Source organism: Ascaphus truei, chromosome 2 (genome assembly GCF_040206685.1).
Source record: "Ascaphus truei isolate aAscTru1 chromosome 2, aAscTru1.hap1, whole genome shotgun sequence".
Classification (NCBI taxonomy): Eukaryota; Metazoa; Chordata; class Amphibia; order Anura; family Ascaphidae; genus Ascaphus; species Ascaphus truei.
The window spans coordinates 366,939,560-366,954,419 of NC_134484.1; the positions used below are offsets into that span (position 1 = coordinate 366,939,560).

The window sequence follows — 14,860 nt, forward strand, 5'->3', positions numbered from 1 at the left end:
GGTGGAGATTGTACTCCCTCGAGTCTGCTGTGTTCATTGGTCACAATAAGTTTCAGCATCTGATACCATTTCCATTATTTACAGACAAGACAGAAGACGTGAGCAAGATAATAGAAAGCTACAAGACATCAGAACAGTAGTGGTTTTTATGAATTTTGATCACTAATACTGAAGGAGATATATGAATGTGTTCATAGCCAGAATCAAAATGCTCATCACTTACATGGAAAAAAGCAATGTACTGTATGGTATAACAAGGCAGTCAACATTGGAAAAGTTGCTTTCTACATATTGTTTTTATATGCCCTTTCCCAACGTGTTATCCAAAAAACAAACATCCCCCCCCCTACCTAACCACAATTTCAGCTTCCTTTATAGAAACAACTTTAACAATGCAGCAGCCCCCGACTACATAGTTATAGGAGAGGAGGAAGGTCCCTCTAAATTGAATCGTACTATTTTCAGCTCCAGAGACTCCAAAGCCAGCAATATGTACATTTAAAAAGTGCTGATATTTCTGGTCCCATTTGGAAAATCAACGACTGCCACCCAAGACTCACTCCCCATGACCAGGAGGAAGCCGCAATGTCATCAAAGCATAATATTGGACAAACCTGGTGCCTCTCCCTGAATCTAATAGTGAGGTTCTACTCCAGACACCACCATTATAAATTAAAAAAATAAAAAGGATTGCTGCTTTAAAGTACAATCTAGCAAAGCCCAGAAAGGAAAATTCCCTTTTAGAAAACCTAAAATGTCATGTTTTTGGACTTTAAAAGTGCATTTAAAAAGAAATGCATGCTTTAAGAAACGAAACACTCGAGTAGAAATGGTGAAGCCACTTGCATAACAAACAATGTGGAAGTCACAGATAACATTGCAGTCTTCTAGATTTCTTTCCTCCTTTACAATATAAAAAATATATATTTGAATGGCTTCAGTAATTTTGTTATAATCTATAAAAGGACAGGAGCAGATGTGTGAAGACAATATGTAGCCATGCAGAGGCTTTTACTGGGTTTTGAACCTACATGGTTAGCCAATCCACTTCAGTCGTCTTTTCTCTCCTCTCTAATGAAAACATAGGTACGCTTATGATGAAGAAAAGCATTGTAAAGGCAACCTGCTGACGAAAACATTTATTCATCTTGCCGTAGTTTTATTTTCATGGACTCTACTTTTGGTAGTGGGTACTAAAAATGGGATAGCTCCTCCCTTTAGCACAGTAGGACAGGGAACACTTCTGCAGGTTGTACAACAATTTCCCTTTACCTGCACGACAATATTGTTTCTCCCATAGCTATAAAATACAACTGAGATATATTAATACAGGGAGGGTATGATGTACCCACTTCTATAAGTGGATCCAGTAAAAGACAATTACAGTAAGCTGAATAAAGTTTCTCTTTTCCTGTTGTCCACGTGGCAGTGGGTACTGAATGGGATATACTCAAGTTAAAGAAAAAGAGAGGAAATCAACGAAAATGATCCTGATCTCTTTCAAACAACTTTTCTACCAGCTGAAGCTTGAATGTCCAATTTATAATATTCTACATAAGGTATGAAATGAGGACCACATGCCTTGCATATTTGAGCTGGAGATGCTTGCGTACTAAAGGCCCATGATGTGGCAACCACCCTTATTGAATGCACCTTATTGCCCTGCTGAGCCTGTTTCGTCTTGAGAAAATATGCCATTTTGATGCATGATGTGATCCAATGTGATATATTTGCCCTTGAGGCTTGCTGCCCCTTTCTAATCCCTTCTGGGAGTATAAACAGCCAGTCTGATCTGAAATATGGCAATCAGAGCAGATAGGCTTTTAAGCATTTAACTATGTCAAAATGATGCAACTTCATTTCTTTAGGATTTCCCAATAATGTCATGCAAATGACTGCTTTCATTTTGTGGCTTGGCTTGTAATTTGCTAGGCCTGGTCTCTGGGAAGGTAAATTATCCCATTGTAGTGTCTGAAATATAACTCCCAGAAATGTCAGACTTAGATTGAGTTAGTTGGCTTTTGTCTCTGTTTATTATCCAACAGTGCTGTTCTAGGAACTTTATTAAGATTGGTGTGTGACATACCACTAGTTTTTTTATTAACAAACCATCCAGGTATGGATACACCTGGATACCTCTCAGCTAGGCTACTAATGGAACTAATACTTTGGTAAAAGGTCCTTGTGAAAGTCACTAATTCAAACAGGAGGGCAGTGTATTGATAACGCTTCCCATTTATTACAAACAGGAGGTATCTATGATGGTTCTGTTAAAGGTACGTGCAGATATACATCCTCCAGGTCTATACACATCAACCAGACTTCTGGCCCGACTTCTTCAATAAGTGTGTTCAATTAAACAATCTTGAATTTTCCTAATTAAAGAATAGTAATCACACTCCTGAGAACTAATACAACTCTGAAGTAGATTGCAATATTTTTATTTTTTTTATTTTTTTGGGAGAGTGAGACTTCCCTTAGGCTGTTAAGTGCCAAGTCCATTAGAATATGGTCCAATGCTCTGATTTCTAAGCAAGATCTCACACTTGGAAATTACAAATATGTTCTCTCTGATCGTGAGTGAACTCCAAATAGTAACCTGACAAGATGACCTGAAAAAAACATCTGTCTTTCACTGAGCCCATATAGTTGCGAACATCGCCAGCCTTCCTCCCCCAGTAAACTATAGGGCTCTCCTTATTTCTTTTGAATGATCCTCTACGTCGGGGGCCACAAAAAGGATTACGCTTGGCCACCTCTCTATCGATGCTGGTGGTCATGAAAAAGGTCTTCGAGGACAGTAGGCCTTGGCATCTCTGTACAGCATTCAACATTGTTTAGGTTTAATGGCAAAAAAAATGGAGCAAGTCCGACACACCACTGTACAAAACATGTAAGCTGCTTATCTTACCTCCGTTTTAGATGATCTAATAAATATTTTTGTTATGGAAGTCACGCTCTCTCCATTCATTTTGAATGGTGGTGTGTCACACTTTCTCCATTTTTTGCCACTTGCTCCAGTATACTGTGGGAAAGGAGGGGGAGGGGTAGGATAGGTAAAGGAACCTCTGCTCAAGCTGAATTAAAGTATAGGGTAGATAAGGTGCTAGACTGAGAATGTATTGATTAATGAACCAGAAGAGAAAGAACTCCGTTTAAAGTAGCACTCTATTATCTGTAGTAGGATAGTGCGGTTGATTTAAAAATATATCTTTATTGAATTAAATGTTAAAATATTGGTGCATGGAGTGGAATAAAAAGATCAATGGACACTGTCTGATGACTCAGAGTGTTTCACATATAGTGATGACAACTTGTGTCTAATAGCTGGAACAGTGCCAGCTGTAGCAGGTCGCTACCATTGATTAGACCGCTGTTAGCAGTCTAGAGATGACAGTGTCAGATGTGCTAATAGATGAGTAGTTGCACTCCCCCTGGCCAAAAGAGGAACGTAGTGTACACAGAGGCGGATTAGTTTCAATTGCTATTTGATATAGCCTAGAGCAGCAGAGTATGCTGCATAGTAGGAGGGTGATGGTCTGTAACTTAGTTTGAAAGAATCTGCTAATTGGCAAGTCAGCTGTAACTGTTCTGCCTAACCCCTGTTAGGAGTGTACAGCTCTGTCTTTCTTACAGTGGATCCTTGTATTAAACCCCCATGCTGACAGTTGCTGTGAGCAGTAGACTCAGAGTTCCACTGATGCTGGGGTGAGTCAGCTGCAGGTATTTTGCCTAACCCCTGTAAGGAGTGTGCAGCTTTGTCTTGCTTACAGTGGACCCTTGTATTCAACCCCCATGCAAACAGTTACTGTGGAGAGTAAATTCAGAGTTCCACAGATGCTGGGGTAAGTATCCCTAGCAGAGTCTTTCAAACTAAGTTACAGACCATCACCCTCCTAATATGCAGCATACTCTGCTGCTCTAGGCTATATCAAATAGCAATTGAAACTAATGCGCCTCTGTGTACACTACGTTCCTCTTTTGGCCAGGGGGAATGCAACTACTCATCTATTAGCACATCTGACACCGTCATCTCTAGACTGCTAACAGCGGTCTAATCAATGGTAGCGACCTGCTACAGCTGGTACTGTTCCAGCTATTAGACACAAGTTGTCATCACTATATGTGAAACACTAAGTCATCAGACAGAGTGTCCATTGATCTTTTTATTCCACTCCATGCACCAATATTTTAACATTTAATTCAATAAAGATATATTTTTAAATCAACCACACTATCCTACTACGGATAAGAGTGCCACTTGTTCCAGTACCCTGGCGGATTTGCACACCGGAGGATTCCCACAAGTGTCTGAAGCAGATTCATGGAATCAAGGACCCTTCACACTGTGGCACATGAGTCCTGCTGATTATTCAGGTACCAACTCACTGAGAGGGGCTAAGTTTGTGAAATCTTAAGAGTTTAAGAAGAACATTTTGCGTCATCTTTTCCTGGTTGCTGCATATTCTCATAGAGGAAAAAAAAAAAAACAGGTAGGCGCTATTTTCATTATTAACTAGCTCCACACGTGCATACAGACATTTTCAAGGAAATACCCCTTTAAAAAGTAAATAACTCATAAGAAAACTTATATTTTTTCCACATCTGTCTTTGAAGAGCATTCTCTTTGAGCCCCAGATTCCTCCCTGGACGTTTACACATTGGTTAGGATTAAGATGGTTCTTCTCTCGCAGAAGAAACTCACTTCTTACTCATGATACCATGGATATTATTGCATCAAGCTTTTGGCCGAATAGATATTCTCTTTATCCATTATTCTGAGGTGGAAATAGCAATCCACTCAGTCACAACTCCCTTCTCGCTGCCACCGAACATGCCATACAGCTTGCTCATAGGTGCACAGTGTCTAATGATGCCTCTGCGATCAACTCTGTTAACTTTATCTCCGCAAGTGCACACAAAAGAGAATTGATTCCAACACACCTCCAGTGCTACCTGTATGTTGGCCACTCAGATACACATGGCTATGCTGTGGCTTGCATTCCAAACCCATAACTAGAAAATAATTTCTCAAGACACGCCAAACTTCGATCCATTGTTTTTTTAAACGATACTGCATCATCCATGGGTAACATCATCTTTCTCACTATCCTTGAGATTGCAGCGAGGACTTTAGGCGGGATTTCCCAGTTCCTAACCTCTATCAATAAAAGAGGTAAATCCATTCTTGTAAATCTTAGGCGTCAGCAACTTCTTGTCTTGCTACGTCTATTCTGCCTCCATTCCCTCCTTTTTTACATTGTGTAGAGGAAAGCATCTCATCTTCCTCTGTGAACCTCTAAAAAGTTTATTTTTCAAAGTGTTACTCTTCTGGGACTTCTAACTCCAGTACTTCTATCATTGCCTTGATTAAGGGACCCACAAGGTCTAGACTTAAATCGGGATCTTAAGATAGCACCCCATTTGGAAGAATCCCAATATTCTGCTCAGAGTGTTGTTGAAATACCATTGACTCCTCGGAAGAAGACTCTTCTTATTCAGACTAATTTGTGAGCTTGACCTTTACTGAGATTGCTAATTAGCCTGTAGCACTGCTGATTCCACGCTCTGTTACTGTCTCCTTTCTCCAGGAAAGATAACTGGACATATGGAAGTTAGGCTCCACTTCAAACAGTCTTCAAATATCTATTTTACTTCCATGGCGGTTTTGTCACATGCTTCACAAATCGTTTTTTTTTATTTTTACTTTTTTTATGATGTAAAGCCTGCATGATTTCCGTTGAAGTTCCTTCTTCTGGCTGACAGCCTGAGGTACTGCAATAATAAAGCATCCTCATTCTTCAATTAAATGCACTTTCTTTAATTTATAAGAAACTAAAAACTCGCCAACAAGATTCGGGCAGCGACCCTTTGTCTGATACAGCTTCCATACTTTATGTGCACTTGTTCTAGCACCTCGCTGGTGGTCTGCTGAGGTGTTCACAGTTCACAATCCTCTACCACACATGGGATGCCATAACAGGGCCCAAATGGCTTATCTTAGCCTGTAGCCCATTGCATGCCTTTCAGGAAGCTTCTGGGGTCTAGCCCGGTCACAAAGCCGCTGGCTGTCACCACCGATGGATGTTCTGGAGCTTCAGAGGGAGAGAGGCTGACAACCACGCGGATTGAACTGCTAAAGCTGCAGTCCTGGTGAGTCCCACTAAAACAATAAATAAACCTACTGCTACGCAGTAGGACAGAAATAAGACTGTCCTGCAGGTAAAGGGAGGGCCTTATATACTAGTACCTGCCGAAGTTTTCTGTCCTACTGTGCTAGGGGCTATCCCATTCTGTAACCCAGTGCCATACGAAGAATAGGAAAAACATTTTTTTTTGCTCTTTACTTGATGTCTGTAATAAATTGTATGAAAATGTAATTGTTACCACAACATAATGAAAGCTTAGGTGTGCAGACTACTGAACCAAAATTCACCAACACCTTTTGCGTACCATAACAGCTAAGAAGTCTTGATTACCATGAATGTAATGTTGACCTATGCAGTTGTTTGAAATATATGTGCCTCCTAAAACATTGTGTTCCTTTCCATGCAACTGCTCAAGAACTGGCAATTTAGAGATATAAAATAAGTATGCATCCCCAGATTCTTTGGCCCACATTCACTAAAGGCATGCTAAAGCTTAGCACCATTAACACCCATTCATTTGATTGGAGAATGTGGGCCTTTGTGCTCCATGATCAGTACTGACATGAGCATGCAATAGAAAATTTGGGAGAACAATGCTTCCCCTCCCGATCGTCCATTTTATAGCAATTTTGCGAAACATTTGTTTTTTCAATAAGGCTTTTGAAATTATATAATATTTTTACAACACGCACGATAAAGGACCAAAACATTGTTACTCAATTTAATACATTTTCAAAATGAAGTTGCAAGGTGTGTGTGTGTTTGTGTACACACACACACACACACACACACACACACACACACACACACACACACACACACACACATATAGATGTGTAAAAATATTTGTATAGAAAAATTAGAGCGAACCATCTTTAAGTAGCGAAATAAGAATTCAGTACAAAAGGTATTGTAGCCTTCATTTTTCCCTGTGTATTACAAGAATTACAGATAAATAAATGAACAGCAAAACAAAACACAATAGCAGGTATTAAATCATCAATTCTAATTAAGAATATTAATACACATTTTATTTAAATTGAGATTACAAATAACATGTCCCCACTATGCAACATGCAAAGAAACACTTTATCAGCCAGATGTTGACATTTAAGAATGGCAGGGTCAATCACAGCTCTTTCCCTACTTCAATCAATTACACCTAAGAAGATCTAGTTCTTTAGCAAATAAAAAGTTATTCCGTAAAAATGTTTCTGGTTTGTGTGTGCATCAGTTACTGTGGGTTTATATCTAAACCAACAGCCAATAATTTGTATCTGACTAAATTATACCTGGATACACTCCAAAATAATTCAAGAAACTATCAAATTCTACAATCCATAGTATTTCTGAACATTTCCTTAGCTCTTATACAAGTAGTTTTGGCTATCATATTGATTAACAAATAGCACTGGATAGTTTGATGAAGAACTATTTCTTGTTTCCCAAAACTGTGTTTCACTGGGCTTTGGAGGACTTGGCATCTCCCATGAATTTTCTTCAAAAGAGGTCCTCTTGTAAGAATCATTTTCTTCAGAGTCTGTGCCACCTACTGGAATAGGTCTCTCACTTGTCCATCGTGTGAGGTCAGTCTTTTCATAAAAAGCATTCTCATCTTCCTGCAGTTGGGGAGCTGGGATACTGCTAAGCTTATGTTTATTTGGTAAGAGAAAGGGAACCTTTTCATAAGTGGCACCAGTAGAAGTTAAAAGTAATCTACTGCAGTTCTTCTCCAGGTCTTCTTCACACTGTACGGGACCGCTACGCAAAGCTGCAAATAAACACATTTGACATTATTAGAAATGTAGGCTAAATATTTAGGGGTCTATATATCAAGACAAATGTGGTGGAATTATGAGACATAAGCTGCACCAGATGTAGCAAAGAAAAAAATCAATTTGCAGTCCATCAGATTTTTTTTTTTTAAATATACATCTGGTGCCATCTAAATACAATACAACTGCTTAATATATATATATATAAATATATATAATTTTTAATATATACATACACTAAAATAACAGTATATCGTATTAAACCACAGTGGATGGTATTATATCATCACTGACAAGGCGTATCGCACAGCAGATGCTAATGCTAATTATCGACTATGGGGACATAGTATACGGCTCGGCACCCCAAACCCACCTTAGCAAACATGATACCCTCTACAATTCAATATGCAGTTTTGTTCTCCAATGTAAATACAACACTCATCACTGCGAAATGCTCAAAGAACTAGATTGGTCATCATTTGAGTCTAGGCGCAAAGTTCAGCTCTCCTGTCTTGCCTTTAAATCCTTCAAATACTTTCTGGGCAAGCTACCCATCTACGTGAACAAGCTCCTGACCCCTACCACATGCAGCACTTATCTGAAATCAAACTCCAAAAGACTGTTCATGGTTCCAAGGTTCAGCAAAGTATCTGGCCGCTCCTGCTTCTCTTACTGTGCACCACAAAACTGGAACAATCTACCGGAGACTCTCACAGCTACCACCAGTCTAAGTTTGTTCAAAACTAAAGCGGTCTCACATTTTAATCTAGTCTGTAACGGTTACGTACACCAATAATATATATTATCTCTAACTGTGCATGCAATGTCTTGTATATAATGTATAACCCTGTTCACTTACGTAACTGTATTTGTCATCTTAACTCTATGCCCAGGACATACTTGAAAACGAGAGGTAACTCACGATGTATTACTTCCTGGTAAATCATTTTTATAAATAAATCATTAATGACCCGGTTGAGTTAAAAGCCCAGATGGTAGAGCTCTTCCAGGCGGTATTAGTGGCCAGGTAATATGCAGTTCTTCAGGATATATCACAACAGCAATCTGGGCTACTTGTTTTTTCAGGTTTTTTTTTAAATAGATCTTTTAACAGGGTTCAAACGAGAGTGTCCTCCTCAGTTGAAGTGCTCTATTTTCACTTGAGATACTGCGTTTTAGGTGGCGTTCTTCTCCCATTCCAGGGAAACAAAATAGCCACCAAACTGCACGCCAACAGAAAGCCACACAGTTCCTATTAGATAACCTTTGACAATCTTTTAAAAACCAGGAAGTGCACTGCCATCAAAAGCCAAGTCTCTCAGGCCCCACAGCCAAGTAAAGCACGGTTCAGCTCTTGTTGACTCCTGATTTGACTACTATTTTAGAAAGATCATTTCCATTTTGGGCAGGATTGCTGCTTTAACCCTTTGGGTGCTCCATGACAGTCACTACGTCATGGAGTCTTGCCCTCCAGGGTGTCCATGACAAAGTGGCTACATCATCCCCAGAGCGCTTTTTTTTTTCTTTCATTTTTAGATTGTGTGCTGCATTCTCCTGGAGTGCAAGACGCTATCTCAAGTGAAGTGAAACGGTAGAAGATGACTACAGGCATACCCCGGTTTAAGTACACTCACTTTAAGTACACTCGCGAGTAAGTACATCTCGCTCAATAGGCAAACAGCAGCTCACGCATGCGCCTGTCAGCACGTCCTGAACAGCAATACCGGCTCCCTACCTGTACCGAAGCTGTGCGCAAGCGGGGAGACTATAGAGCCTGTTACACATGCGTTATTTACATCAGTTATGCCTGTATATGACGATTGCAGTACAGTACAGGCATCGATAAGTGGGGAAAAGGTAGTGCTTCACTTTAAGTACATTTTCACTTTACATACATGCTCCGGTCCCATTGCGTATGTTAATGTGGGGTATGCCTGTAATCTGTTTCCAGGTTAAGGCCTGCTGCGGACATGTCACCGCACTGTGCAGGAACTGCCGTGGCACTCTGGTGTCATGGCCCCTCCAGCACTCAAAAGGTTAAATGACAGATACCATTATGCACCAGTTACAGTAGGTAAATATATTTTTCAGAGCACCTACACATTTTCTTTTTATTTTAGGGAGACTAGAGAACTCTAGAGCAGGGGTGCTCAACTGCAGTCCTCAAGCCACCCCAACAGGTCAGCTTTTCAGGATATCCCAGCTTCAACACAGGTGGCTCAGATTGAAGATTGAGCCACCTGTGCTGAAGCAGGGATATCCTGCAAACCCCACCTGCTGGGGGGGTTTGAGGACTGGAGTTGAGCACCCCTTCTCTAGAACATATACAAGTGCATCATACATCACCCAGGTTTACCCGCCTCTAATTGTTCCCTACAGTATGTGTCACGGCCTCTGTGGTAGCACACTGATCCAGAAGCTGTGAGCTCTCCCTGTCGGCGGTGTGAATGTAAGACAATTAAGATGGCACACCGCTGGGAACACTACACAAACGCATAAGTGTGCAGTACTAATTGGCTCATATTTAAACCACTTATTCCTGATCAATAGTCAAATGAAGTACTAGAATTATTTTTTCTGAATGCCTATATATGTATGCAAACATATACACACACACACACACACACACACACACAAACACACCACAAGTCCAACACTCAGAGACATTGCAAATTAGTAACTAATCTATTAATTGCTTTGGTCTGTAAAAAAAGGTGTCTAAGGCCTCGGCCATGCTCCCTGTTGGCGTGCTGAGGTGCAGGGAAAGCGGGTGCTTTCCCTGGCCTTGCGGTTGCTTACCGCACGCGCTGTCAGCAGGCCGTCAGGGAGCGGGCGCGTCACTGGCCGTGGGCGGGCCAGTGACGCCACGGAGCTGGTTCGCCCTCATTGGGCGAACCGCTCACGTGACCGGCCTGTCGCGCCGGCAAGCGGGGGAATTTTAAATTCCCCTAAGACCTGCGCTTCCGCAAGCGCGCGGAAGCGCAGGTGAGCCTCTACTAAAGCCACTCTAATTGCGGCTGTAGGGGCTCAGTGCTGAGCGGGAGCGCGCCTCAGCATGCTTCCGCCAGCAAGCGGTAAACATGGCCGAGGCCTAAGAGGGGATATAACTATATACAAATATATTCGGGGACAATTCAGGAAGCTTTCAAAAGAACTATTCATCCCAAGGGCAGTACAAAGGACTCGGGGGCATCCCTTAAGGTTGGAGGAAACGAGATTACACCAGCAACAAAGGAAAAGGTTATTTACAGTAAGGGCAGTTAAAATGCAGAATCAATTACTCATGGAGACTGTGATGGCAGATACAATGGATTTGTTCACAAAAAGATTTGACATCGTTTTGTAAGGTAAAGGTATACAGGGATATACCAAATAAGTAAATATGGGAAGGATGTTGATCCAGGGAGTAATCCGATTGCCAATTCTTGGTGTCAGGAAGGAATTTATTTTTCTCCTTATGAGATATCATTGGATGATATAACACTAGGATTTTTTGTTTGCCTTCCTCTGGATCAATATACCGTTAGTATAGATATAGGATAAAGTATCTGTCTAAATTTAGCATAGGTTGAACTTGATGGACGTATGTCTTTTTTCAACCTCATCTACTATCAGAGGTTTTCATCTCAACGGTAAATTCCAAGGAAATTAGGAAGGGGTCTGCACAAATCAAGACAGCTGGCATTTCACAATACAAGTACCCACCACCCCCACTTTTTTTTTTAATATACTGAACTGCGTCTTGCAACTCAACACAGGAAGCTACGAACAGCATTAAGTTAAGAGAAATTAGTAACTAAACTTTTAGTGGTATGTCACAAAATTGTGTAATTTTTTCTCTGAATCAAGTCCTGAGGTCCATAATGTACCATTGTATGTTCGTCAACTGCACTGAAAAAAGTACAAAAGCAAGACAGAACGGCACTTTAGAATGTCAACCAACTTACAAGAATGTTCCTCAATAAACATTTCTCCAAACACCCTATCTTGAAAATGAGCTTAGAGCATGGAAATGCATAGAAATGTATAGATGCAGTGAAATTTTATAGTGCACAAAGGGTAAAGTAACATATTTTATATCCTGAACATGAAGTTCTGCTTTGATCATGATGCATTGCTGCTTTGAAAGCACATTGACAATGTACCTCATGAATAAGGCATCTGCACAGATAAGTCTTCTGATGAATCTCAACTTAAAAGTACCTCGAAATTAATGAATTTCTACTGTCGAGTTGCAAAAAGTCAGGCACTTGGGAGTGCCTAAAGTATATGAATTTTTTTTATTTTTTTATTAACTAGCGATATAATTATATAACCCTTGAGAACATAGGTATGAGCCACTAATTTTTTCAGAGAAGCTCCTAAAAATTGGAATCTTATTTGCAATAAGGGGGTTCACATACCAGTGTTCTGCACGGAGAACCTTTCTGGATCCCCGACTCCATTTATAACCGGGAGTCCGTTATACTTTGAGCTCTCTGTGACTTCACACTGTAGCTTTATTTGTAGCTACCACCTCCCAGAGATACATTATAAACCCTTCACTAATAGTGTCCTTTTTGGGTTACAATACAACATCACAACTCTGCCACTAGAGGAATCCTCTCTCTGATACACTGTATAGTATGTGTCCGTTCCTACTAGCACACAGATCACTGTTGTACATAGATCAATTTTCCTACCCCACCGTATGATTCCACTCAATACACAACAAATCAGCTACCACACTCCTTGCAGATGATATATGATTCCCCATGTGTATTGATCAAAGCAGTGCCACTGCTTATAGGTGTCTATATCATCCCCTTTATTTTATGCATTATGAACTAAAACTGTTTTTAGTCCAATCATTTCTTCACTGAGTTTGTCTCGGGTCTCTATTGTTATAAGAGTAATTAATACATTTGGCTCTCACCCCTCATACCTCCTGCAATTGTGCAGTTATACTATATTATTGTTGTGTGTGTGACAATGAGTGCATGCAATCTGGGGACTTTATGGCTCTCTGCCTCCACCTGGATGCAGTAGATATCAGTTCTCTGTTCTCATACTGTAGTGCCGACAAGTATTCTAAAACAAATCTGGGGCAATCACCAACAAGACCCAGGTACATGCTGCAACATTTTCCTGACATTTGTGCAGACAGACTAATGGCCCATCGGATTAACAGCAGAGGGGTCCCTGGCAGTCCCATTCAAACTAAATGGGACTGCCAGGGACCCCTGCTGTGTTAATCCGATGGGCCATTAGTCTCTGCAGAAATGTCACTGAAATCTTTGCAGCATGTACCTGGATCTTGTTGGTGACAGCCCCAGATTTTCCAAGGCAAGTTTAAGGCAAGTTTTAGAATACTCGTCGGCGCACCTGTATATACCTCCTCCCCTAGTGCACCAACCATCCTTCCCCTATCTAGGAGTGCTGGTATCTATTTCTGTTCTGGTGTTACAATCTTATTTGCTGATGTACAGAATAAAATCAGTCCGACACGCCTTCAACTGGTAAAATCATGCTTTGAGGGGGAAAAAAAAAAATAGAAACAATAATATATTCCACTAACATTAAGGGCATTGAGGGTGAATTGAAGGAATAAAGCTAGCATGTCATGAATAAAAAGTATTTGTAATGCAGCAGATGACCACTTAACCTTAATTCACTGGAAAAATAATACAAAATGTAGGTAACTCAGGAAACAGTGTGTTAAAGGAAACGGTTTAGCAATATGTTCTGAATTTGTCAAGTAGCACATCTGCCCCAAATCTTAATGGGTATTGAGCAATCGACCACCAAAGAAACGTTTTCTAAAATAAAAACATTGTTTTCTACATATTGCAAATAACTACAAGTGAAATAAATGCCCACAGATAAGCAGCCTGCATTTTGACAAGAAATAAATGGATCAGCTGATTTGATTATCCAGGTTACAGTAATCCCACATAAAGTAAAAAAGAAAGAAAACACTTGGCATTGGAATGTGACATGTCTGCATTGTTTTTATGTGAGGTAGATATGGTAAAAGGTCAAATACAAATAAACTGTTAACACCTCTGCCTTGTACACTTAAACTGGCTGAGGAAAAAAAGCCACAAGGGGAACAGAATACAGCACTGCACAAAAACACATCAGCAACACCTTTATGTGTGAAGTTGACCAGTATGAGAGAAGCCAAAGCAGAAAACGGGTAGGCTGCAGCTCTAATATACTCAGACGTATCAGCCTCAAACTGCGAGATTCTGATGAGATATGATAGCTAGTTGCTCTTTAAATGGCATTGCTGGGATCGGATGTTTGTAGTAGCCCTATTACAAAAGGCACTGTGACTTGCCTTTCTTGGTCGCAGTTACGGTTGCTTTCAGCTTTCTTAGCACCTCGGCTTGTACTTCAGTCACCAGATGTAAATTAGACATTTCCTTCTTTAGTTCCCAGTATGCTTGCCGCACGCTACTGTCACTAAAAAAAAAAAAGGCATAACAGAAATGTTAAAGTTGCTGCCCAGTATAATCCTGTTTTTTGTTGGTCTCCACATTGGGGTACAGTATGCAGAGAAAAATGTTGCATTTAACGTGTTTCCTAGAGCAATTATATTTTAATAAAAGGAGGGTTTTTTTGCTGACTGCTATAGCTATGTTCAGCAATCCCCCCACCAAAGCCCCAGAATCTGAAAAGAAATAAGCTTCAAATGTAAAATAGTGCTGTGTATAATTGATGTTGCTTTGCAGAATCTGGCTGAATTATGCTATCACTCAATACAAACAGGAATTTATGCAAGGTAGAGATACTCGTCATCATTTTACAGTTTTGCATTTTAAAATTGCATAAAATTTGGTTCCCAGTAATTGTTTTAATTGCCTAATGATTTAGCACATCCAAATAAAAAAAAGGAATAAAAACAAGATACTGAACATATCGTATAAAATCATATACAAAATCACTGGATCA

At 40.2% G+C, this 14,860-nt stretch overlaps 1 protein-coding gene across 3 annotated transcripts in view; it reads right to left on the minus strand.

The window, feature by feature from the left end:
* Nucleotides 1–7,057: 7,057 nt before the first annotated feature.
* Nucleotides 7,058–14,860, minus strand: part of AZI2 (5-azacytidine induced 2) — a 129,532-nt gene continuing 121,729 nt past the window's right edge. For all 3 annotated transcript variants that reach the window (XM_075586999.1, XM_075587001.1, XM_075587000.1), the window contains 2 exons: nucleotides 14,247–14,371; nucleotides 7,058–7,920 (listed from right to left, as the gene is read on the minus strand). In XM_075586999.1, the coding sequence (XP_075443114.1) occupies nucleotides 7,511–7,920; nucleotides 14,247–14,371 (535 nt within the window). In that variant the 3' untranslated portion in view covers nucleotides 7,058–7,510. The remainder of the gene's footprint in view (nucleotides 7,921–14,246; nucleotides 14,372–14,860) is intronic.